Source organism: Xiphias gladius, chromosome 21, assembly GCF_016859285.1.
Source record: "Xiphias gladius isolate SHS-SW01 ecotype Sanya breed wild chromosome 21, ASM1685928v1, whole genome shotgun sequence".
Lineage (NCBI taxonomy): Eukaryota > Metazoa > Chordata > Actinopteri > Istiophoriformes > Xiphiidae > Xiphias > Xiphias gladius.
Window position 1 is genome coordinate 26,217,336 of NC_053420.1, and position 27,108 is coordinate 26,244,443.

The 27,108-nt window shown below is 41.5% G+C and overlaps 1 protein-coding gene across 13 annotated transcripts in view; it reads right to left on the reverse strand.

Annotated features, from left to right (window-relative positions):
• The window catches only part of itpr1b (inositol 1,4,5-trisphosphate receptor, type 1b), an 83,305-nt gene that overhangs the window by 8,720 nt on the left and 47,477 nt on the right, over positions 1–27,108 (reverse strand). For 9 of the 13 annotated variants that reach the window (XM_040159827.1, XM_040159825.1, XM_040159820.1 and 6 more), the window contains 16 exons: positions 25,933–26,117; positions 19,134–19,317; positions 18,698–18,960; positions 17,771–17,971; positions 16,113–16,223; positions 15,494–15,589; positions 15,288–15,422; positions 14,672–14,779; positions 13,864–14,095; positions 10,501–10,623; positions 5,303–5,478; positions 4,480–4,644; positions 3,875–4,064; positions 3,461–3,553; positions 2,319–2,467; positions 865–1,030 (listed from right to left, as the gene is read on the reverse strand). In XM_040159827.1, the coding sequence (XP_040015761.1) occupies positions 865–1,030; positions 2,319–2,467; positions 3,461–3,553; positions 3,875–4,064; positions 4,480–4,644; positions 5,303–5,478; positions 10,501–10,623; positions 13,864–14,095; positions 14,672–14,779; positions 15,288–15,422; positions 15,494–15,589; positions 16,113–16,223; positions 17,771–17,971; positions 18,698–18,960; positions 19,134–19,317; positions 25,933–26,117 (2,577 nt within the window). The remainder of the gene's footprint in view (positions 1–864; positions 1,031–2,318; positions 2,468–3,460; positions 3,554–3,874; positions 4,065–4,479; positions 4,645–5,302; positions 5,479–10,500; positions 10,624–13,863; positions 14,096–14,671; positions 14,780–15,287; positions 15,423–15,493; positions 15,590–16,112; positions 16,224–17,770; positions 17,972–18,697; positions 18,961–19,133; positions 19,318–25,932; positions 26,118–27,108) is intronic. The other 4 variants (XM_040159829.1, XM_040159831.1, XM_040159828.1 and 1 more) reach the window with 1 other exon arrangement.

A 27,108-nucleotide genomic window follows, 5' to 3' on the forward strand; every position in this document is an offset into this window, starting at 1 on the left:
TCACAAGAGAATGGGCAGACAAAACGTCAGAGGTGAGACCTATTGTTTGTCACACAAAAGAACTGTAATCCATATACATTCTTGCATTGCATTTGAAAAAGAGGAATAACACTCAATATGGCTGCTGACCACAGAGCAATAAGAATGACCATAACTAACCCAACATTTCTCCTATAATGCCAATAAGTGACTGCTTAGTGATAGATGAGGCCAGTGTTCGAGTGAGTGTACACTCTAACATGGTCAAGAGCCATATGGCAACAGGAAGAAACACTCCTCCTCCACAGCAGCACCTGCCATGACTAACCATTCATTCTGGGAAGAGGAGGCGTTTTCGTTGTTTATACTACCCAGAAAAACAGCCCCCATTTTGCACAAAGCCATGATGCAAAGCTGCATCACAGCAGTCGCACACACTCATACAGGAGCAGGCACAGCAGCAGACCACTTGTTGATTTCTCTTGATTTCATCATCTGCGAGCTTTGGCATTCACACCTGCTTGCTTATACTGCACCACTAATGCTATACAGCAGTGTGTCAAGTATCGATTCCGGCTTAGACTCAAATGGAACTGCAGGCATTTCTGATTTACTGAATTCTAAAAAGGGAGTACCACTACTATACAATGATGATGGGAAAAAGACAGGACAAGATATGTCAAAGGTCATGAGTCACATTCCGATAACGTTCATGAACAACAGTTAGTCTTTAACCGCTGAGTATGGAGAATGGCTTTTATGGTTTAAAAAAAAAATGTGACCAAGACAGCAATTCAATGGTCTTAATAAAGTTGCATTTAACTCGTTTTACAACATCACCATTTAGAACAACATTGAAAATGTATGATTTATTTAATCTCTCACCGCAAATAAAACATGTTGTCTTCAGGATCTCCTCTTTCTTCTGCTTCTCACTCCTCAGGTCGGCAAATGTATCAATGATGACACCAAAGATAAGGTTGAGGACAATAATGATGACCATGAAGAAAAAGAGCAGATCGTAGATCACTCTGGCTGCAAAAAGGGGCTCCTGTTGAACCAATGGGAGAAAAACTTGTAAGAACTATTAATATGAGCTAATAAGCTGCTAATAAGCAGGGTCGGAATTTCCACCTTACTAAACTATTACTCAGTTATTCACAGAAGAGGGTTCACAAGTTTTCTTTTCCTAATGGTAACAAAAACCTGCTTTTGCTCAGAAAACCTTATTGAATTTATTATCTCATGTGCAAAATGGATGTAACTCATTTGATAATTTTAAAGTCAGTAAATTTGAAGTCAGTGGTAATAGTAACATTTATTTATTTATTAGTACTGTTTATTCAAGATTTTCAAGATCATCATACATGTGTACAGACACTGACTTGTTGAGTAATTTTGAAAACTGAGAACAGAATCTTAAAAAATAGTTTCATTGCTAAAATATATCAAATTTTAACTTTATTTAAAAAGTAAAAATATCTATAAATAACTCCAATGGGCAAAAGTTATGTTAATGTATATATGGACCCCACTTACATGTAATTTTACTGCTTTCACTAGCACAACATGTTGGAGTGAGTCATAGTACCCTCTTTACGAAATCATCCTTGTGCGTTAAACACAACCAGATACAAGTGAAATCAGCACAGAGAATTCACATGAATGCTAAGCTAACTGAGGTTTACGCAAGTCTTATGAGACATGACCTCATTCCGTGGGTCAAGCTGCAAGTCTAACCAATGTTGTGGTGGTGTACAAGCTTGTCCTCATCCATAAGGATGGATAAGTACCATTAGCGTTTTTTCTGGCATGTTTGGAGTTCTGAAAGTCCTCTGTGCAAACCCTTTGACCTACCAGCAAATCATGTGTTCCTGTAACAGAGAGCCACTTTAGATAGTCATCTAATATGGAACTGGCCATTTTTTACTTTTAGAGTCAAATATGTTATGCACTTTTTAAAGTTAGAGAAAGTTAAATATACATTATGGTGATCTGCTCATTAAACAAAAACGCCCTTATTAGGTCCCACATCATTTTTCTCCATCCACTTTAATTTAATTCAACTTAATGTAATCTTTATCTGTGTGGGAGGGAGATTGTGTAAGCATTTTGAGGTGTAATTGCATTGTGGTGTTATCAGTATAAGAGTTTGGTAAGATGTCTAAAAGTTTATTAATTAAAATCTAATAGATTCTAGATTACAATTCCCAAAAGGGGAGAAAACTGAGTTATTTTTGGACATGTAGTACAATGATTCTGGGTTCTTTTTTACTCTCAATCTAAACTCAACTTGGGTGTGATTTTCTTCCATGTTGTTGAGTTCCTGCTTTTTGTACCTCTTTGGACGGCCTCCGCAGAACATCCCCAACACCTCCTCCACTCCTGAGGCCATGACTCAATACAGTGACAATGCACATGAGCAAGGAGTCACATGTTCGCTCCTTGTCCTCGATCACCACCGCTGAAGGCTGGATGGCAAGGGAAGCTATGGGGACATACCAATACTGTCAGATAGTCATTTCCTGTGTAGGCTGAATGCAAAGCTTTGTCTGATCAGTCGGCTGCATTGCGACAGTTTTATCTGCTCATTACGCTTTTAACTTTAACTTCATGAAGAAGGGGCCATTGAGAAAACAGCTACACAAAACATAGTTGAATTTAGATCCACTATACTACCAACAGTATATGCGTTTGAATCCTCATTTCATACTCCATTACATATATTGGTTTACTGAACCAGCCCAATTAGAGAACATAACAAGATTGGGAAATTTCTAAAACCATTCACACAAAAACAAGTCACCAGACTACCATAATTAGCCAGTCTGGTGGTGATGGATAGGGAAGCCTACACGGGGTCAGGCTCCAGGCAGTTTGAGGATTCGACATGGTTGGCTGATCAATTTTAAGGTGGCGCATGTGTCTTTGATTGGAGACTTTTCCCATCAAGGTCAGTCGGTTTACTAGAACTCGTTTGCACTGAGAAACCCCGTGCGCCATCACTGTGTGGACCCATTGACCCACTTGTTCCTGATGGTAATTAATCCTTGACCCTTTAACCCTGGGCCTCTATATGAGGTCTTAGGGTCACTGCCCTGAGACACATAAGGAGTCTAAACCTCCGGTTTTTCACCCTGCTCCCTGAGAGCCCCAAGTTGGCCCAATCAGGTTTAATCCCATGACCACCTGGCTGCCCAGATTTACAGCTCATTGTGACCAATCTCCTATAGCTGAGTCAGATGTCTGCAAGGACATAAAGACCTTTACATACTCACTCTCAGAAGCATGCACATACACATACAGACATAAGCACACAGTCACACACAAACACTTGGGGATTTCTTGAGAGACAGGCATGCATCAACATGTGGATTCAAACTTAAAAGAACCCTTTGACCCAGTCGCCCAACCTCCACCCCAGTCGCACACACACACACACACATATACACACAGTTAGCTTTCACTTTTGTCAACTTACCATCCATCATGGCCTCTGCTGAGCAGTTTTCTCTGTTTTCTTTTTGACACACTCCACCGGAGAAGAACTCTCCCACCATACTGGCTCCATGCTCTAGTCAATTGGGAACACAAAACATTGTGCAACTGAACAACTGAACACATATTTTGACTTTGTGAGTGAAGCATTTATTTTTTATTATAACTCATATTAATGTTGACATCCCTTATATGCACAGATTGTAGATGATGCTAAAAGCAAGGTAAACGTAATCATAAAAATAAAGGCATGTGGTTTAAACTGGACACACACTTTTTGTATCCCTTAGCTTCACTTTGACTGTATGTATTTCACAGACATCTGGGTCAAGACAGGGCAAGTAATTTATGTTTGCCCCAGGTAAGGGTTTGAGAAGAAACCTGTATTTCAACGTACCTAGTGTTTTGTTGGGTATTCTGTCGACAGCCAAAATGAAATCGTCTTTGAAGAAGATATAACCCACAATGGAGAAGAGGTAGACCAGGATAAGAGCCAGCACGGCTGTCAGAACAATGGAGCGGCCATTGCGTGTCACACTCTTTATTACATTCAGCAAAGTCTCTTCTCGGTAAACCAGATCAAAGAGCTGGAGAGAGGAAGGATTCAGAGATGTGTGTACAGTATATGTGTTCATGACATGCATGAAAGAGAGTGAGTGTGAGAAAATGTGAGCATGGGGGTAAACAAAGGCACAGTTTGGGTTTGGATCTGTACCTTTATATGTATCTCCTTGCCAACATGTCATGGTTAAATGTAATTGGTATAGAATATATGTACCTTTATAAGCAGTCAAATGGCACCCAAATCCCATTTTTATCTCCTGCTTCTCTGGGTTACAGTGCAAATTACCAATGAAAAAATGAAATCTCTACCATCTTTATTTCTATTCAGGACAGGTCGGACATTGTTGTTAGTATAGCACTACCTTGGGTGTCAATGTCCATGTCTGTAAATGTGTATGTAGGATTATTATTATATGATTTGTGTGTGCGCTCACGTACGAGCAAGCTGTAAAAGAAGACATGGACGAAGACCCCCAGGGTGCAGATAATCAGGTAGAGCAGGTGGTACAGGAACTCCACATCCATGATCATGGCTGTATAGCCACGTGTGAAGGTTCCTCGGTTCCCAACGAAGCTCATCAGGAAGATGATCTTATTGCATAACTGTAGAACAATGGACACAGAGATGACATACAATATGTTCAAAGTGAGAAAGTATGGCTTACTCAGTAGAAGTAGTAACAGCAGTATTTTTGATCTGGGTAAGATTTCCGAATGGCCATTATTCAGACTACTAACAATGAAGTGGATGTGGTTGACCACCAATGTAATGAAAAATCTCACAGGCTTATGCATCAACACCTAACAACTATGAGTGACATTTGTATTAGCAGCTATAATGCCGCTTCAGCTGTTAAACCAGTGTGTTCAGGGTTCCGGGGAGGGGTGGGGTAAAGAATAACAAAACAGTACCATTTATCTAGCTAGCTGGAATACAGACTTTTTCCACGGTCATATCAGACCTCCAGTTCTGGAGGCAATACATCTGTCATTAAAAACCTATCACAGTCATGGACAGAGAGAATGACATGTTATTAAATCTTAGTTGAATGCTTAATGTTGTGCTACACTACTGGGAACCGCGGTGTTCTTGCACTATGTACATGTTAGTAGTGTATCAATAAGTTTAGTATTTAGTTCATGTTTGGCATGTGACTGCACCTTGTGCCTTGGCAAATTCATGTCAACCATTTACGTGGCAATAGAGCATATCTGGATGTGACACTGCACATGAGTTCAGAACACACTGATGCACACTTACATTGAAAGCCCCCAGCAGGAGTAAGGTGGGCTCCAGGCCTACAGAGAAGATCAAGCGCAGGATGGTGGAGGCAATGAGTGCCCGGATGCCGTGAGGCTGAGGCAAGATGATGACTATCGCCAGAGACACCAGCATTGCCATCCACAGCAGGGCAGACAGATGGGGCTCCAGGGTCCCTGAGGATGAAGGAGGTCACATTAGGGAAGGGTTCCATTTATTCATTAATGATGTAGCCAACTGTGTATGCTTCACTTTTTACCATGTCAACAAGAGGCTAATTCAGTTAACAGTTAACACATTTGTGTCATTACCTGTCATCATGAAGTAGAAGTAAAATGACCAAATGAAGACACTGAAGGTGACTTATCTAGTATTTGTGCGATTATGTTTTATTGATTGGCACCATGAGTCACCTAGACAAAGATATCTTAGTGTTTTCATTCATGAACCCAAAAGTTTTGGAATTGTATATTAGAGGCAGAGCTCTTTGCCTGTGTGCGTTGTGTTTTACACAACAGTTTTGTATTCCAAATCAATCATTGCGGGTCACCAAAGCATTAACATGAGCTCACCAGGCTTCAGCTCAGTGCCAAGTCCTGACCAGCATGTAGCAGAAAGGCTGCTTCACTCTGCTAATGTTAATCTAATTCCTCTGTGTTGACAGACAAATGTTTTTATAAAGTTGGAAAGAAGATCGGTCAGGTCTCTTTTTTCTGAGGTACCAGAAAGACCACTTTCAACATCTCCCTCTAAACCGTCCATTCTGAGGCGTCGTTCTCACTTCTCCGTGTGCAGACCACATGACAGGTACTCATTACATAACTCCCGGTTGGCTAAAAATACACTTGGCTTCATGTACAGTAAATTCATCGGGGATGGTCCTGGGTACTGCATTGTAACAGTCTGCCCGGGTGCTCGGACTTGGCAGCCGACCCAGACAGCTTGGACGTCACACACACCTACAGTCTAAGACCATTCATCTCTCTTACGTACATCTCTGCTTACTCTGCAGGTATAAGAAGATAGAGAGACTGATCTCCACTAAACCAAAGTAAACTCACGAACAGCCTGATGTTTGCTGCATAGTAGAAACTGGTTTTACATATGCACATTTCTGTTATTGCTGGCAGGCGGCTGACTTGCAGTATAGCTCCACTGTCTGCTTCTACTCGCATAGTTGCAATCAAGCAGTGCCTGAAACAGGGTGGAGGCTCTGGCACTTTGACTACTGCTGGTCAAGGCTTACAATACCTGACCTCATACAAAAATCTTCCTGACATAAACCATAGTATTAACCTACAGAGGGAGTGCAGCCTGGAGTTATCTAAGGTGTTCCCAACCAGTCTCCACTGATGGACATGTGAGTGATGTGTGTAGCTGACACGATAATGTTTAATGTTTTTTAAAGTTTTCAAGTTGTATGTACATTTTGCAAATCAGGCATAGCTTTAAAGCTATAAAAGTATGTCAATGGTAAACCTGCAATAAAATACTTTTCATTCCCAAAGACAGTTCACTGGAGTGGTTTGGTTTATTCAAGGTTTACATGCATTTCGCTTGAATATTAACAGGAGATGTCTGAGCCCATATGAATCCAGGACACACTGTTAAATATTCACCATTGCGCCATTTGGAAACAGCGGCTAAGATTTTTTCACTTGATAACCGGCTTCAGTTTGAAGCCCATCTCTCAAAGCTTGACGTGTCCTGGAATGAACTGCTAAGCTCTTACAAGACCTTAGACACTGAAAAAAACCACATGGAGTTTCTAGAGCTAAGCTAACAACCTCTTTTTTTGTCTCTTCTATACCGCTGTGAGGAAGTTCAAACAAAAGGGACCTCGCCGTTTGACCCCAGACAGAACAATTGAAAGTTTATGCGAATCACAATGTGTGTCTTCTCTCTGCTACTCTGCACTGGAACAATGGAAGCCCTAATGGCTGCGGCTTTTCACGTCCCCACAAACACTGCCCTCAAGGAGAACTGAGGAAAAGGGAAAGGAATGGATAGACAGAAAAACAAACAGAAAACTGAAACTGTCCATGAAACACACTCAGGTCTGTCACTTTTTCCTTTGGTTTGTGAAAAACCTCTTGTCATGCAAGAGATGGTATCAGCTAGGCAGCTCCCTTTTTTTTCTTGTCATTTCAGGTAAAAACACTCAGTGATGGAGAGCTGTTTGCCCTCATGTTCTTTATACATACACAGTTAACTATATTTGAGATTACAGTAACATTCAAAATGCTTCATGGGTGGCACATTGTTTCTGTTGTTGTTTTAAAATGTATAATGAAATTCAAAAATCAATAATATTTCAAATGAACACAGATGATAGTCTAACCAATGAAATTACTGTAGACTAGGCTTCCGTAGTTGTTCTCAAAGTAGAATTATTAGTTTAATTATGTAGTCTGATGCATGGTTCATGTCATATGGGATGAATGGTAGAGATGGGAAAGGTTCCTATGTTTATGACTTAGGAGAATTGACAGTCAAAAAACTCAAGATGCTTGTACAACTGCAGAATTGCTCATGTGAGGGTTAAAAATAATGTGCATTAAAAATGTAACACTTAATCCATAAAATTTAGGTTTTTGTTACCTTAATTGATGGACTTTAACTGACGTGAGGCATCTATTTTTTTTGGTTTTTAGGCACTTCATTATTATTAAGTAACAAATCATAAATATGACTAGAATGCTGACGCCGTATACAAGTCAGCAAATGGTAGTTACGACAACTTCTTCTGCTAGGAAACAGCATGGGTCCATGTCTACTTCTTGTTAGGGACTGATCCTGGCAAACATTGTCAAGCAACTAGGAATATGAGAGGAAGGGTGGGACACAAGAAAAACTGAAGTTAAGCAATGGAGGACAGTATCTGTAGTTGCAATACTGAAATGAATGGATTTAAATATGTGTTTGTCATTGTTACCAACATTGTGCCCCCTTATTGCAAAAGGCTGTTTAGTAAATGTTTGTTGAGTGGTTTAAGGGCTCTATTATTTCCCAGAGACAGGTCAAATTTTGAGGATATAAGGGGGTGTGTCTATTAGAAAATCTGCTCTGGTGTATCAACAGTGGCCACTTTTAAATGCTTGTTTCATGGCACTGACCTACTCTTCTCTTGAACCAAAGACACAGGCAAAAAACAAAAACAAATTAGACTAAATAAAGGATGCAATGTCGAGGATTACATGAAAGCAAAGTAAGTGGTGTAACATCTGACCTTTTGCTGTATGTGTATCTGTTTCTCAGCAGGTAGGTGTCTCTTTTAATAGTATCTCAAGCTTCACAGCTGGTGACATGGTATTATGTTTCCTGCTAGAGATTCTTGCCTTAAGGGGAGGCCATAGTATTTACGTAAGTCTGTACACGCACAGACACACAAACACACGGATACCTAATAACCGGAAGTGATACATATGGATTAGACGACTACTTAAACCAAAACCAGTGTGAACGAGAGTAAAAGTCTGATAAAATGTTAAATCATGTGTTAGTGTCAAGCTCAGTAAAGACAGTATCATTAATCAGGTCAGGACTTAAGTAAGAGCAAATCCATCTTGGTCATTCTTGACAGCCATGCAGATCCAGATCTTCAGCTAGGATTACATTCTCATCAAACCTCCACTTGTGGTGAAACACACAAGTTAGGGAGGTGTGAGGCTCCACCCAAACCACAGGCACAGGAGCACAGTGTTCTATAAAGTCCTGTGCACAGTTAGCGCTAAAAATGCATTTTACCGTGCATAATCTGATCACATGCCAACTGCTATTATAGTTATAGCTAGTATATGTACGATTGCAAATGCTGGGATGCAAATGATCAAGCCATGTCAGGAGATGATCAGAGAACCATGTGTTCAGTGGGAAAGCAAATGTTTTCCAGAATGCAGACAATGATCTGGGGTGAGTTCTCAAACTGAAAAAGCTTGTGTTGCTCATGATAACTTTGAATTATCTTTTTTTTAAGCTGGTTTAAAGTGGATCTGAAGTTGTTGTCAGAGTAAAGAGTCCTTAAAAGAGTCCGTCAATTAAGCATTGCGCTCCTATAACACTGTCGAACTCCCAATGGACAGTTTAAAAAGAAAAAAAAAGAATCAAAACTGAGGCAGCAGAACCAGAGATACTGTCTTTTTTACTCCACACATTCTTCTCCTTTGTCAAAACCTGGCACCTACGATACACGCAATTCTCACAGTTTGGTAGGATTTGCATGTGTTACACTATTAGTGGATAATGTTGCCTTGAGCATCTGAGCTTAAGCAGAACTGAGGAATGGTCTACAGAGGTCTGGTAAGCTCACAACTCCACACCCCCAGATTTATTTAAAATTTTTAACCTTCAGGTCTTCAGACCTGACTGACGCTGCCTCAGGTGACATCACTTGAGGCAAATTATCAGCTTTTGTGCAAATCCCTCTGGAGGCACAAAGTCTTTGTACAACTCTTCCACGTATGCTGTAGTCCCCCCCCAAGACCTGTAAACACATTTGATGTGTAGAATTGGTGGAGAGCAGCTTTCAGCTCAAATCTGCAAAGTTGCAGGCTTCACTGTGTCAATTTTAGACATGGACAGAGAAGAAAGTGACTGTGATAGAGTGCTGACCATTTTCACTCCAGGAAATTACTGGGGAAAGTGGGTGTGGCTGCCAATTTCTTGGTTTCGGAAACTTATAGAAATTATCAAACACAATATCTCTTCCTTTACAAATATCAGAAAGAAGCTTTTCAATGCTATCAGACTAGTCTGGGCAGAACTTCTGAGAGAGTTCCTATTGGCCTTAACTCCACTGTTGGGGTAGTCAAGGACAACCTCTTATACTCTTAGCCACCAGGTGTTTGTTTTTACCTGGAAGCAAGTAGCTGCACCTGCAGGGCGTAAACGTGCAGGGGTGTAACACTATCCTTTCAGACATATAAATAAAGAGCTTACCAAGCCATGACCCAATTTCTTTTCGGATTCATCGTTGCCATACAGGTTTCTAGTAATGTACAATATGTACTATATACCTCCTACCCCACCCTAGGCTTTTCCCCGAACAGTTAATGTTTGTGCCAGTCACTCTCATTTCGTGTTGTAATAGCCAAACTTAAGAGAGATCAAAAGCAGGGCCCCATTCAGCAGTCTGCTGTTGTTTTCCAAGTGCTAAAGGAAAGAGAAAGTTTACAAGGTGAAGACTGAAGGTGACTGACCTCCACGGATACCCTCCAGAGGGTAGAAGAAGGCCACAAGCAGGTTCATGAGCACAGCCAGGTTGAAGGAGATGCTGCTCCAGAATGACATGTTCCTGGAGCACCAGTACAGGATGGGCTGGGCTGGAGGACAGGGTGCAGAAGCAAATGAGTACAGGTCATTGTACCACAGAGAGAGAACTCCAGCGGCCTAACATCATGCAGACAACTCTACATTAACTGTGCTATATACCAAACACAAATTATCAAACAATTTCACAGAGCCCTTTAGTTTACAGTAAAAGTAAAACACACAATGACTGATCTGTGTTTCACACCGAAGAGGAGAAAATGCATGCAGATTTTGTGCCTCATTAATGTCCTTTCCAATTAATTGATGTCAAAGCCTACAAAGACAAAGATTACGACGGTTTACTTTGTACTGTAGCCAGACCCCCAACCCAAACAAAAACACTGATATTCAGCAAATTTTGATGTCCAGTACCAAAGGATTTAAAATTCTCACTTTTTACAATATCTGAGCATTGCAACTTTGGTATTGTTAAGATTAGGGAAAGATCATAGTTATGGATAATAAACTAGGATTAAGGTTTTGTTAAGGTTAGGCAACTAAAACAGTTAGTCACCATCTTCCCAACCTCCACAAGGCATACTAGTCCCTGCACGGACACTTAAAATTGACACTGGATGGAAATCGTGAGGTGCGGAATTGACCAATTTGGATGTATGCCTAGGATAATGGGTTGAGATACCCTACGCCGATAGATTTTCTTTCATGCTTGGTTTGAAATAAATATCTAAGAGGCGAAAATCTGTTTTGGTGTTGGGTTATTTTGGTGATTTGACAAATGTAGTAAATTTTGCCATTTTAAACACCAAAACTATAAACAAAGGATTCACTTTGAAGGGTAATCAGGCAAAATTTAAATCCATTTAAGTACACAAGGCCAACTATCATGCACATTTCACACACACTAAATGATTTTCTACTTTTAGGAGAGTAAAAACATATAAATTTGCATGCATACGTGCATGACCAACACTATTTTGAGCCCGGCAGTTCATCAGAGAAAGAAGAACTGTGGGTGGGGACTTTTTGCAACAGAAGTCACTATATTCGTGACAAGTGGTGATCACCAGCGGAACAATATGGTCTCCAGCTGTGCTGATTCATTCAGACAGGAGAGGTGTGGTTCTTGTCACGTGTTTTCACATTACAGACAGACCACCTTCCTTCGGGCCTGACCATGGGAGAGGCCACAACATGGTCCTAAGCCAAACAAAGAGAGCGGTCACTTCACTGCAGTAGTTGACAGAGAATCAGCCAGGGGATCAAGAGGGACCTGCCCCACTGAAAGAGAAACTCAAAATAGCGTTCTGGCTTGCAAGACTATGGTATTTAAGATTAGGTATATTGAGATTAGTGGATTTATTAGATTCCACTTGAAAAATTCACACATCAGTGTTTTTTGATCTCCTGTGAACAGTTCCTACTGTCCTGGCTTTCTGTTCTTGATCTACCTGTTGACTCTACCTGTTGAGCTAATCTGTGTCCACTACCCAGCCTTGGTTAGTCTCCAGTAAGGTTTTTTGCCATGTCAGAAGTAAGCTATGTGCGACTGAGCATGACCTCAACTGGCGAGTAGATGAATCAGGTCGACCCATTAAGCCCATTAAGATGGGGCATCCTGCTAACTCAGCTGTCTTAGATGCAAGTAAGCACAACATCCTGAGTGTGAATTCAGCCAAGGATCCTTATCACAAGTCACATCCATTTTTCCGGCATCTTTCCTGCCCATTTGTAGTTTACTTTCCAACTTTAGCTTATTAAAAAAAGCAGAAGTATAAAAAAATAATAATTCAGACAGGGGACAGGCTTCACGCTCCATCCATAGCTTTTTTTTCCCCAGACAAAACACAACATTCTACACTTGTTTGATAATTTTCTTTTTCCGTCACCTCTCTGTTTGCTGCTGTTTCCAGAGAGGCAAAATACAGGAACCTGAAACAGTATTATGCTTACAAAATATATGGACAAATAGAATATAGGAAACATGTCTAATTTCCACAGAAAAGACATTTGTGCGATGTGCAACAATTTGTGTTTTGACTACAACTATTATGTTAATCATCCACTACATCCCACTCACAGAGCTGACATTACTCTCTACTGGTTAGAAAACATCAATTTACAACCTTGTACAACATATATTGTTAGTCAATCTTAGCCTTTATTAACTTATACTATATTGTTTTAATTTAAGTAAGCTGATAAATCTCTTATCAAAGTTTACATGCTCTCTCCACGTCTATCCCTCCAGGGTTCAGAGATAAGGGAACAGCGTGCAGCCCCTTTCACACGAGACCTGCAACGTTTCTGAGCTCAATTATCAAAGTGAGTCAGTGGCCTTTGTTTACTATTTATTATGGTATACAAAAAAAAATGTGTTGAGCCTCTTTGAAGAAGACATCACCATTGCAGACAGATAAGGCTTTTTTGTTGTCAATGATAGCAGCACCGCTGAGGACAGTAAAGGAGGAGAGTGTTCAAACAAAGTCTGGCCAAATGATGGATTTTAGAAGGAATTTTACAAGTGAATAGTATGTCTCCCTGTGCATAACTTGCCAACTCGAGGCAGCAAAAGGTATCCAAAAATTAATAAAATATGACAAAGTGTTGTGTTTATGACGTAAGCCTGTTTTACTCAGTGTGGTGATGCCCAAACAGTTAATAGTTAAATATAGTTAAATAAAGATAAGACTGTGAATCCTGCTCTGCTCTCCTACAATTGTTTTTTCATCTAATACTTGAGAGTTTTGAGGTTGGTACAACTCGGAGTTATACCCGTCTGAGGGTCTAGAATCCATGCGTATGATTTTTGTTTGTGTTGTCATATTTGTAGTTTCATGAGTTCCAGTTTCTGTGTGGCTGTGTTTGCTCTTCTTGCTGTGCTATTTTTAATCAAAGCTGGTTGTCCATGGTGCTTTCAGCGTTTGCAAACATGTCAGACACAACAGAAATACCTTAAAAGGAGAAGTACAGTTCTTTGTATTTCCTGCCCTACCATTTTTAACAGCGAAATCTCCACTGTTTCCTTTATTGTGCTGCATATTATAGCTTGTGATCACGCTACAGATGTGGAGGAAGAATTTTAATCTGGGGAATTGCCAGACTGACTTGTGGGGAAATTTTGTCTCCAGTTCCTGCTAACAAATGATGCCAACATTAATAGCATGTATGTGGGAAAGGGGCTTGATTATCTCTATTCTATTCAGGGAGGGCCCTCAGGGACCTGGAGAGATGCACGAGGAAAGCGTGTAAACCAGGAACTAGAAGATAAAGAGTTGAGGAGAAGGACGCACAGGGAACGGTGTTTGTGTTACCAGTAGCCTCTTGAGTACCTCGCAGCTTCTTCTGCCAGTTCATCTCATTGAAGAGGTCCTCAGAGCGCAAGAAGAAGTCATTGATCTTGCTGCCCTGCTCATCCCGCTCTGTGGTGTAGTAGACACGCAGCTTGGACTCTTGGGTGAGGAACTCACAGATGTTGGGCACAGGAAAGACTATCTGCTCCATGGTGCGATCTAGTCGTACAATCTGGACACAACCACAGCAGCAGCCACTAATCACACACTCCCTGTCACTGTTATGAGCGAATAAACCTCGACCCTGCACTGTCTTCCCTAAGGCATAGCGTTTTTTAGATTATATGAAAATAGGCTGCTTCATTTATCCAAATGATCTGTTTTTACAAACTGTCTGTACTTACTCCAGATAAATAAGTGGTTGTTTCCTTTAAGAAGGTGGCTGAAAAACTGAACCAACAACTTAAGTTCAGAACACTGTCAGCATTCCTTTCCAGCCACTAAGTGCAGGCAGGAAAACGTGCAAATATGCCAAGGGTGCTCATCATTCTGTCAAGGTACACAATGAGACTCAAAAGCAGGCCAAGAAAAACAGTATCGCATGCCACGAGTTAATTTTATTGCCAAAACATGTCATAATTGTCTCAAGCTAATGCAGACATCTTAAAATAGATGTTAGGTAGCGGGCATACAACAGTGGAATTGTGACAATATTTCACAGCAAAACTTAAAAATTCAAAATAACATTTACAAAATGACAGCAGCAGATCCCAAACTGCCTCATTCAGACATGGACCTAACCACTGACCTCAATTTGAGCTGTGTGTTTGGCATAGAACTCGAGAGCCTCGTCACCCTCTCCATACGTCCCCCCTGGCTTCAACATGGCCTGTAGCTCCTTGTTGTGACGGGCTAACTGAAATGACAACACACACCATCAGATCAATCATAAACAGATCAATGACCCCTGGGAACCACAAGGATTATTTCTGTTATCATCAGACAGGTTGGCCCTGACTGTGTACGTGCGTGAACGTAACGTACTGCACTACTGAGCCAACATTACTGGCTTATAAAAGCCGGGTAAAGAACATGCTATTTATTCTTCCTTTGAATGCATGATGTTCCATTCATTCAGTCACAAGGCTGCAGGGTGTGGACTGACAGCCGGTGAGGCATAACTATAATTGTTGTTAACCTAAATCATGGTTTGAACAGACACTCTGCTAATGAGCTGCGCATAGCCTAAGGGCTTAAAAAGCGGAGTGCAGAGTGACAAGTACCGCATGTCTTTAGCAGCCACAGGAAATGACACATATACAGTAACAGTAAAGCCACTGAATATCTACCGGTCCCATACTATATTATGTATGCATGTGCTACAGCATTTACTCCACTGATTTTATGGATAGTTGATGGCTTACTTGATGTGCCAAAATGTAGATATTATGACCAACGTTGCGTGGAGACGCGGAGTGCTCCTCCTCTCCATCCTCACCCTCCTGTGGCTCCTCCACCTCTATCTCCCCCTGCATGTAGGCCTTTTTTATCACTTCCACCTGCAAGAATACAGACTGTCAGATAACATCCACTTAGCACTTTGGGATGATTTGAAAGATGTCATACGCACCAACTCTTTAGGCCTCATGTTGTACAGTATCCTCTCAGCGTTCTCGCTGTCATGGCGACTCTCCATAATTGCAAGAAGAAGCTTGGAGGCATTATTCTACAAAAAGATGAGAGAGTACAGATAACACCGCAAACAGTGCAAACAGCCTTCCAGACTGAACACAGGCAGTAAATTAAGAACCGTTAAAGAAGAAATCCACCTGTGAATATTCTTACTTTGCAATGGGTCATTGTCATTTTCATTCTTGTATGCCTATTTTTAGCCATCACTGTTTCAAGATTTTTCTTCAGTCAGAAGAAAAATGAGAAAAATCTGTCTTAAGGTCAGCGAGCAAAATAGCTCATAACACTGGGGTATGACTGTGATCACAATCATTACACTTGTGGCTGCACTATTATGATTTTTTAGGGCTACTGCCAGTGAAAGTAATTGGTACAGTAATTTTGCAATTTAATGACTAATTACTCTGTGTATGGATTTACATGTTTAGTCGGATTTTTATGTTTTTTTATGTTTTCTTATTCCACAGGAATTTGAAAAATACACCATCAATCTGAAAAGGAACGACAACATAACCTGTTATGATTAACCTGTTGTGATTAAACCAGTAGTCACTCACTTTGAGTTCCAGCACCAGATCCATCCTCTTCTTGCCGAGAGGGTTGATGTCATTGAGGATGAGAGCGATGATTATGTCAATACCGTTGCATTCATGAGTGGCAATGCAGTTCTGAGGAACAAATGAAATGAAAGTCAATTAAATTATAGAACAGAACAGGAGAGTCACCAGTTTAAACCAGGAACTATTTATGTTATGTCAGTACAGCAGATAAATACAATCGATTCTATCAATTAATCCTTCAATTCTCATTATTTACTCACAATTTATACTAATGCAAAATTACTGACACAAACTTTAATAAACTTAATTCACAATACAGGTGCTATCACCAGCTAGACATGTTCAGGCAGGATGAGAGCCGCTCATACAAGTCCAAGAAGCTGCATATAGAGTCTGAAAAAGATTTTCTTCAATATCTTCATTTTAAAATCATATTGAAAAAACACTTAAAATAAAAGACTACAAATAACAAGAGGAGAGCAAAAGAATATGCTGTGTGTATTTATTAATCATAAAATCATGCTATCTTTTCCAGTTATTCAAAAGGGCCTCATGTTGGCCAGTCATCAAACAGTTCTCAAACTGGTATCTGAATAGCAGTAAAATACATAGATAAGCTGAGTTTCACGACGATTGGGTTGATAAAATTGGGTTTTTCAGTTGCTGGAACTGGATTAATTAACAACAGCCTTGATCAAGCTGAGTTCAAACCTCTGTACAGCAGAGCATGCCAGATCTGAATAGTATCTGGCAAACAATTAACAAACTGGCCTTTTTCCTTGGGTGGTGTCCCGTACTGATCAAATTCCCTAAAGTTTACCAACCTGGTACAGTCATGTGCTGATGAGGAGGGTCACATTTCATAATTACTGGTCAAGTTTCATGAGTATTGGCTTTGTACTTACAAATTACTGTTTAGTTTGCCAGACATGTGCCACAACCGAAAACTAAACAATGGCCTGTGGCAGCCAAATGGTTTGGAACAAGTATGTTGATACCATTTAACCAAGATACTTAATACCACAAAAACAAAACATGAACAAAAATAATTCCAGCTTTTTCCCTTTCTTTTCTCTCTCAGTAGATATGAACAAAGAGCTTTGTTTAGTCTGGCAGTCCCCCTTCTAGCCCAATTTGAAGGAACTGAAATCAGTTCAAACACTAACTTCATTTAGGCAGTTGCTATTTAGTCATGCCTGTTTCACACTCGCCATAGAATGACCCCAAAGCAGCGAGAAGCAGAGGATGCCACCATCATGTGAGAAGACCAAGCAATGCTAATCTATGCCAAAGAACAAACACAGGCACACTGCCCACAGTAGGCTGGTGTTACACTGTTGAAAGTCGAGTGACTGTGTAACTTCAGTAGGGCAGCTGAGTGTTGGACATGAAAAGAGAAACACACACGACTAATTACAGAACCACCCAAACAAAACATCCAGCGTGATTACAAAACTGAAAAAGTCACTCTGACGTAAACTGAGGTTAATTTTATTAATTGTGAGAAGTGATCCACATCTGACCATGCAAATGAGGAAAAGGCATTATACATTTAGGTAAAATTAATGACAACACAGCCAAACTCAAGACTAAATATATTGTTATGAGTACATCTTAAGTGTGAGCTTCCAAAACCATGTGTGTACATGTATCACCTGATTCTCATGACAGGGACCTTGGCAGTACTCAGTCAGGCTCTCCACAGTCTGGTTGATGAGTCCTACGTTCTTCTCATTGATGTAAAGTCCCAGCAGCCCCAGTCCTCCTGTTGTACTGCCACAAATACAGTCCAAAAACTGGAGAGTCTCACACACCAGATTATAGTTGTTCTTGTTATTCTGGTTGCGCAGAAAGTTCTGGAGATGGATGGAGATAAAATACACTCACTAGGCAAATCTTTCTTTCTCATTACCATGCACTTGGGCAGTGTGATAAAACTTTGTCAACATGGCTACGTTTATGTTACGTTTTTTTTTTTTTTTTACATTTTCTTTTATTTCCCTTATGTAAGAACTAAATACATCAATGGTGGATCGTTCTACTTTTGTCTCCTTTTTAAGCATGGAAGCCTATAGAGTATCCACACAATTACTGCAGCGATGTCTTTGGAAGGAACAGAAACATCTAGGTGAGTTGATCATATGTGCTTCATGGCTTGCAGTAAATCAATATCTTGCAACCACGCTGGGTCGGGATGGGTGAGACAGAATGATTCAGCACCGAGTCAACTTATCATTTAGGAAGGCCTGCCCCAGCTCTGGGTGTAAACAGAATCAGTGAAAAAGGGAAGTCTTCTGTCTCGGCTGCTGGAGCTAGCCATTACTAAACACCAACACACTCCTCATAATGAAACCAGACCAAGACACCCCAGATATGGAAACAGCTGCATCAGGAAGTTCTGCAAATGGTGCCTATTTTCAACATGGTTTCGTTTCCATATAACTGAGTGTGGTGATTGAAAATCAGAACACAGATAAGGAAATGTTAGCATGTCATGGGCCATGGAGCGGGTGGGTGGGGGGGTGATCTACGCAAAACAAAAGCCCTAGAGCGAAGAACAAACAACTGGTGTAATGACTGACCTGCAAATCTCTGTTGTGATTCTCACAGAGTAGCTGCATGAGGCGCAAGATGGGCTGCATGATTGTGATGATGACGCTCATCTCGCCTTCCTCCTGGCCCTTCTCAGTGGTCGGAACGGGAGAGCCATCGGCAGCTGCTTGGTGCTCTTCGGCTTCAGCCTCGCGGCGGTAGGTCGTAAAGGCCTTCTTTGTGACAGCGGAGGCCTCCACTAGCTGCTCCTTCACCTCCTCAGTCACCACTGCTACCACTGGCACGTCTTTAACTAACCACAGGCATAGGAGAGTGAGTCAAACAAAGAGCATTGGAGATAAGACAGTGTTGTAAAGAATGTTTATTGACTTTGCAGTTTTTGTTTCGCATACAAAGGGCAATTAGTACACAGAAGGCAACAAATTTTGTTTTCTAACTCCTCTTGCTAAACTCCTGATCACTAACCTTTCTTGCGTGCTGGCGTGTCTTTGTCTGGTGGCTCATCATCCTTCTTCTTGCTGCCCAGGTCACTAGTATTGACCGTTACAGTGGCTTTGATCTCCTGCTGGGCCAGCTTCATGCGCTCGTAAAACACCTTGAAGAATTTCTCGGACTTGTTGTCCCCTGTTAAACGATGGTAGAATGACCGCTGAAGAAAAATAAGGAGAAAGAGGACAATGCTTGTGACACGTACAATAGTTCAATTCCAGCTATATTCCAGTCTTACACTTGCCTGTGTTGTAAACAATGGTTAATTGTTGGCTGTTCCAGATAAGAGGCATTTACACACCAATTTCTGCTCCCTTAATTTTACAGGAACTAATGTTGTGCCAAAATGCTGATTCAAGGTGGTTGACTTTCAACTTAACACCACCACATGCACCAACACGTTACTGACGATGTTTCTTTTCAAAATTGACTTTGATCAGAGAACAAGGTCTTCAAGATGTTCAAGGTTGGAAGACATTACTTATTTAGTAACCTGCCGGCCACTACTCATCGTCCTCTTATTGGCTCTGTTACATTTCCTACACAGTGCTGAGAGCCGGAGGTTTGGTCAGACGCAGTTACATAAGGATCCTCTCACAGATCTGTAAGGCCTCATTGTGCTCACCTGATTATACACCCTGATTTTATCTGCTCTCTGCACACTGGGCACAACACGGTTCTGGCACCCTGAGGACTACGCTGGGTGTTAGCAAATACAAACAGACATGTAAACAAACAGCAAAAAAAAAAAAAAATACAGGATTTTGGATTTATTGTACATGCAGCCAAATTCAAACGCATGCACACACAAAGATGCTGCTGCACAACCACTCCCACAGCCTGCCGTACATGCATCTACTTTACAAGTGTGCACGTGCATACAAACAAAGGCATGCCAACACAGCACATTCGCACAAGCAGGTAAACACACACAGCTGTAGTAACATGTTCATAAAGTTGGGCCACAATAAAAACTACATTTGTGTGACCACAAATTTCTGCTTTTATGGGCTAAACAATGCAATAGTGAAAGTTTGCTACAGCATGAGTAAGAGGTTTGTGAAATCAAGGTAAGGAAGGAAATTTTCTGCCTATAGGAACTACACAATGGGCAGTCTTGTTTGAAAGCCTTGTATGCATGGAGCTGTTGTTTTTCTGCAACAGGCTCATATGTTCTGTCCCATTTTCCTCTCGACAATCCCTCCTTACATAAGACCTGTAATCAGCTGAGTGGTTACAGTGAGGGCACACAGCGCCTTGGCTCTAACACTGTTACATCAGCCTACGGAGTTCGAGCAGTGGAAAGAGGGAAACAGAGAGGGAGAGAGGAAAACCCTGCCCTACTTTTTAGTGCCAGAACGGCACGGAGCGAGTGTGTGGTGTGAGAGAGGCAGGAGGGAGGGAAAGTGTGTGTGTGTGTGTGTGTGTGTGTGTGTGTGTGTGTGTGTGTGTGTGTGTGTGTGTGTGTGGTGGCGGGGGGTCGTGGGTTGCGGGGGGGGGGTTCTGCAGCTGTGTGTGTTAACCTGCAGGGGTGTGTGTGTGTGTGTGTGTGTGTGTGTGTGTGTGTGTGTGTGTGTGTGTGTGTGTGTGTGTGTGTGTGTGTGTGTGTGTGTGTGATTTTGGGAGTGAGGGAATCAATGCAAGCAGGAGTTATCATACATAGATTCGGGGGCAGTTTAGAAAGCCTGTTACATAAGTCTCTTTCCAGGTTTAGCTCAACTTAAGTTTCAGATAGAGGGGAAGGACACGTCGACAGTGAAACACCATGCAAGTACATTGAAAATATGAAAGAGTGAAACCTACTCAGTGAAAATCTCTGCAGAGTCACCTGACCCAAGTCCTGAGGGATGCAGAACACTTAATGTGTTGACAAATCTGAGTTGTTTTCCTCCTCTCTTTTATGCAAGAGCTTGTACTTGCTTGTTTTTCAAGCTATTAACATCATGTATTGACAAGATAGGGCCATTCATTGACAGTGATCTGATTAAGAGTCAGACTTATGCAAGCAGGTCGACAGCTCCACCACAGCAGCTTTACAAGATTACCATATTAAATACTGCAGGCCTCAGGACTGTGGCCATAAAAGCTCACTGATAATCTTCTAAACACTTGTCTGTCATATATGCACTGGGTGCAAACTTTTTCCAATTTCAGACTGTATTTCATTTAGGCAGAGTTACTGTGTGGCTGCTTGTGTTTAGAACACATTTGTCCTTTTAGAAGTTTGACTTCTTTTATTTGATTAAATTAAAAGGGTTTTATGGAAAAAAATGTCTTTATTTCTCAAAGTAATGTACTGAGAAAAGTTTGTGCCGAATCAAAAGTATTGTCTCAGCACTAGTACAAAATAATGTAAATGATAGCCAGATCCATGGTTGACATAAAAACATAAACAAAAACAAACAAAACAAACTAGCTTTTGGCCCATTCATGGAGAATGACTACGTGGTTTATTGGTAATTTACGCAATATGTTTGGATCCCAGGCCTGAATCAAGCAAATTAACAAATACTTGGTCAATAGTCAGTGAGTCAATAGTACAGGTCCAGCCATGTGCTCCACGCTGTACTTCATGTTCCATTGGTGCTTTTGAGTTTGTTTAAAATATGATTCCACTTCCTGGCAGAGCTGAAGGGAGATCACGTTATGTGATAAGTCTGAATTCAAAGATGAACTATCTTATATAAGGAAACAGGTTCAGATAACAACTCTAATGAGCACTTTGAACAATGTGTACCAATTTCAGCCCACACTTCTCCCTATTGACTGCTGAGTCATTCTTTAAAGAAAATGGTCAGTCAGTCTCTGCTTTTCCCCCCGAGGCGGCTTAGCCCTCTACTTGTCCCTCTACAGGACCTTTAAGCCTCCTGGGAGCTATGCTGATCCTGCTGCTGTCAGTCATTTTCAGCACAGCGGGTTTAGGTTGACTCATAATTCGCTCTCTTATTCTACAGATTCAACATTGTGGCACAGCGGGGCCTCTTTTCTGACTATCCTGCGCATCCACTTTTCTCTCCCTTCCCCGTCAGCTGCCATCCCGGCTCCTGGCTTCAACACGGACCAGTTATGTAAGGCCTGTTTATACCACCAGCTCTCTTTCTTTTTATCCATCTCCTGCCTATCCAGCCTGACACCTTGGTGAGTGACAAAGCCATCTCTGTGCTCAAGTGGAGAGTTTCGGTAGCGTACTCTGCCACCGCCCGGCTGGTAACCAGGGAGATCTGCTCTTTGAAGCTATGACTGCCAGCTACGACTCTCGACTGCCAGAAAGGAGGCCGAAATTAAAGTAAAATACACGACTGCGTGTTCTCATGATTCTGTACAGGCAGCACGCCAAGCAAAGTCTAAAATGAATCCAGTGACTTCAACTACAATAACAAAAGAGGGCAGGAAATGAATTATTAAACTTTTATAAATTATAAACAGGGGTTTAAAAGGAAAATCCACTGCCCACTCTGTAGTTGGAAGAGAACTAGTATGTTGATGACGCTGATGCCTGGAAATTCACTTTGCAGAATCTTTTTAAAGCTTTCCAAGAGGTAGCTGTAAAGCGAACTTGAACCAAGCAGGGGGGCAGGGGGGGGGTCGGGGATAAATCATGCTCAGAAGGGGCTGAGGGTAGTGTCGTGCCACAACAAGCCTATTGAGAAGGAGTGGTGGCACCTGTTTGCTCTTGTGACAGTGAAGGATCTGAGGTCATGAAGGCAGTGTTGAGTAGATGGATGGTGCGCTGGCAGGAGCAGAGCCTCTACACTTCTGCTCTTACATAACACACTCTCTCTAAGAGCTGTTTTCGGAATAAGCTTTCTAGCCTCTAAGTACAATGTGGAGTTGGCCTGCGCGCGTGTGCATGTGCGTGTGCTAATGGGGCACACAGATGAGCCTGCGAGGGTGTGGTTTTATGCTATGATACAGATATGGGTGGTCTGTATCTGCTTCTGTTACACTAGGAGGGTCACAGTCGTTGTTGCTTGTCAATGAACAACAACCTGGAGCATGTGAGCATACGTGTCACACAGCATGTTGTGTAGTCCATAACTAGGTTATTTATGGAAAACTATGCAGGTCAAAAATTCAGGTCTGACATACTTCATGTTTGAACCATTGTACAGGTAGAGAGTCATTCATTGCCGGATTTTTCTTTTTCAAAGCCAACATTTGTCAAAAAGCCAGTATTTTTTTTTCTGTTAAAACACTGTCACCATACTACAGACTCTATTTAGGTTTTTGTTTCTACTTAATGTCTTTTAAGTGAAGACACATAATTCGCACTTTGACCAACTAGGTGAGATTTTCCACTATATGACTGTTAAACATAAGTAATGAACAGCTTAGGGGTATGAGGTGTCGGTTTCACTGGTGATAGTTGCAACCTTTCAAACAAGCTTGCATTTGAGTTATGAAATGTTAAGCGAATCACAATAGGCAATTCAGTGCACGGGAAGATGCCTTGATAAGCATTTACAAAAAAACTTTTAAGTTTCGAGCAAGTACTGAGATTGCGTCAAAAACATTTCTTGTTCACCCACCATTGATTGTGTATCGATTAGGTGCAGTCTAATTTGTACAATTCAAAATTATCGTGTCTCTGCAGGGCTAGACGGGCTCTCATGTCTCCGTGATTAGCCTGCTGGGTGAGATTTCCAGTTTTTGAAACTCACGTATTGGCCTGTACTAACATCAGCTGTATTTATTCCAGATATTACTGGGACTGTAACTGCTTTGGATGCTTGATGAAGAGTATTTGTGTGGCCATAAAAGCTACACTTGCTTTTTCCCAGAAATTTTGTTGGCTAGGCTACGACCCTGGATTACCTCAAAAACAAACAAACAGACTGCTTGGAGAAATCTGTGGGCATGTTTTTGTCCTGCTTTTCATTTAGACAACAAGAACCCTTCTGTCCTAAAAAGGGGGCAGGCAACCCATCGTTATGTAAGACAGGGAAATGTGATGCATCTGCTGATATGTTGTAAATTCTCTCTGGACCATACATGCGACTTCAACAAAGCTCACTTGTCCCTGTATCATGCCAAAGGAGGGGAAAAACACCTAACTTAAATTCTGAAACAAGAAGCTTCTTTATAATTGTGTATCGTTCTTGTTTACGCCATTAAACTGCTTATCAAGTTCAATTTGAGGATCTTTTCTAACAGCAAAGGAAAACTGCCTGGTTACAGTAGGAGTCAGAGGTAGAAATTCAGACATTTGCTGTAGATTCTATGTAATTAATGCAAATAACCTTTCCTAGATTGTACAATAACTATGATTAATGGCTCTAATTCACAACTGAAGCACTCTCTGATATTCTAATGTATATAACATTTACAGTCAAAACTGTGACTCAAAAAGGACAAAAAACCTTGCAAACATTTACAATGGCCTGGGGCACACAAAACAAACAATAAAGATCCACACCCAACGCAAAATTCATGTCACCGGCTCCTTTCAGCAGTGGACACTGAGCTTCTTCATCATGCACTGAGCTCAAAAAGGTCAATCATCACATGAAATGACCGCTACGTCAATAAGTCAGATGAACGGATCTGTCCTGAGGGAGGCTGTAGGGAGAAGCATTTCCTCAGGTAGCACCAGAGAGCTACTGAAATCTATTGGATCTCTCCTGAGGCCTCAAAGGGGTTGTCCATTGTATTGCCCTCTTTCCACCAGCAAAGCATGACCCAGTTAAGAGTCCAACTGGAATGTTAGGAGGCACAGGGCTCAGGCTGTCATTCAACCAGGCAGGGAGGAAGGCAGCAGCTTATGTAACAGGAGTCATGTGAGTGCCTTTGTGTACACTCTGGAAAGTCAGGCCTAGTCAGGTAACAACACTATGCAAATAGGAGCCTATTATGCAATGGGCCTGTTTATGCAAGACAACACAAGGGCACGCATACACGAACCACAAAACCAGGATCCACTCACAGACAGCCTGCAAGCGGCAAGCACTCACACACTTGCTCACAAAAACATGCATACACATATTCTAGTAAATGCATGCAGACACACACACACACACACACACACACACACAGACAGACACGCACGCACACACACGCACACACACACAGACACGCACGCACACACAGACACGCACGCACACACACACACAGACACACACACACACACACACACACAGCACCCTGCAAAACTGAAATAATGCAGTTGCAAACGCAGCAGCTCTCTCCCCTCTCAACCTGTTTGCTGCGAGGTACGCAAAGAGTTAGTGTTGCCGTAGCAACCCTGGCTAACTGCGGGGAGGTGATGACGTGTTTGGCTGCGCAGCTTGGACCTCTCCCAGCAGACTACTGTTCCTCTTCCTATCTGACTTCCTTTTGTCCCCTGTATCATTGGCCCAAACTCACTTTCCCTTTTTTTCCCCCCCAACTCAAAATGTCAATAAGCTCAAACATGTCAGGATGCTTTCTGCACCTAACTATGAAGTCTCGCTTTCAAAACACACCCCGGTTGCTACACTTACAACTGAGTATCTTTCCTTTGCCCATTTGAGGTCATTCTCGGTGACTTCATTTTGTCCTGTTGACAGCAGCAGAACTCCAGGGCAATAACTAAAATTCTTGACACAGCAGCTTTGAACTCCCGAGATAACATCTCCTTGTTGAGATTCTGCTCATGCCTCTCTGAAGTGGATGCCTTGAGTAGTTCCATTTAGTTGCAGGCAAGAAGTGTGAGTGTTGGACCTCATTAACACCTCACACCCAACCTCCTCTGCACCGTTTGCACTGTGTACTCTTGAACCCAATAACCCCCACTTACCTGGATGACCGTGTTTCCACCCTCCAGTAGTGCAATGGCTAACAGTATGCTCTCCTGGAAGATCCTGTCACTGGTAGCGTTCATGATGAGGTCGATGACCAGATCAGAAGCCCCCTCTTTGTCCAGGTGGCACTGGACCTCCGCCAAACTCAGTTCACCTCGACCTCCGACCCCGGAGCTGACAACTATGGTCAAAGATGTGAAATGATGATCATCTACTGATTTATTAAGATTTCAGGCAGGTTACATGGTGGAACATGGCTCAAAATGTATTACCATTTTTGATTATTAAATATATCATTTAAGAGTTTGACTTGTTACGTATGTTTGATGGATGCCTTTATTCAGAACCTAAGTTACTGCATTCATAATTAGTATGTCTTGCCACACAAAATAAGGTAGTGTTATTGTTAGTTATAGGCTACTAATGTTATAAATAAATGTAATACGTAGGTACAGTATTTCACCTGCAAGAACATACTAAGCGAGCTCAGCTAACAAAGAAAGTAGGATACTGAATATTAATACTCGGGGTTACTCTGGTTACCCTAAAGGCACATGCACATGCAACCCAGCTCTTGCTAGCCTGGTTCCAGTCACACTATATGAATCACCACCATGTTTCATATATTTTTTTCAGTGATTCAAATGCATCTGGTTTCGTGCTCATTGACGTATTTACCGCCGGCTAGAGAAACACTCAACCAATCTTAGTAGCTGGAGTTAAGAATGGGGATATCGTTTGCCTACATAGCTATCTACTGTAGCTACATGTGGGGAAAAATAGTGACAGAAAAGTGGTGACAAGCGTGGATGAGATAGATGCAGTTGTACAACTTGTTCTAAGACCACATACATAAATAACAGCTCTTAAAGCAACATACATATTTAGCTGCTCCAAGCAACCACTACCATAACACATCATCACTAACAAACAAGCCAAAAAAAAGGAAAAAGAAAAAAAAAAAAAAAACTTCAGACAAGAAAGTGGACAACACTAACACGTCAGTCTGAATTAAGGAAGTGAAGCAATAGTAATTCAGACTGATTACCAGACTAGATTTTTGAGAGTATAAAAGGTAAAATAATCAATGGAGCAGCGTAAGGAAAGTTAAGTACTTTTAAAGCCACTATGTGTAGAATTTGAACATTGCTCACTTTGATTCCCCCACCAGT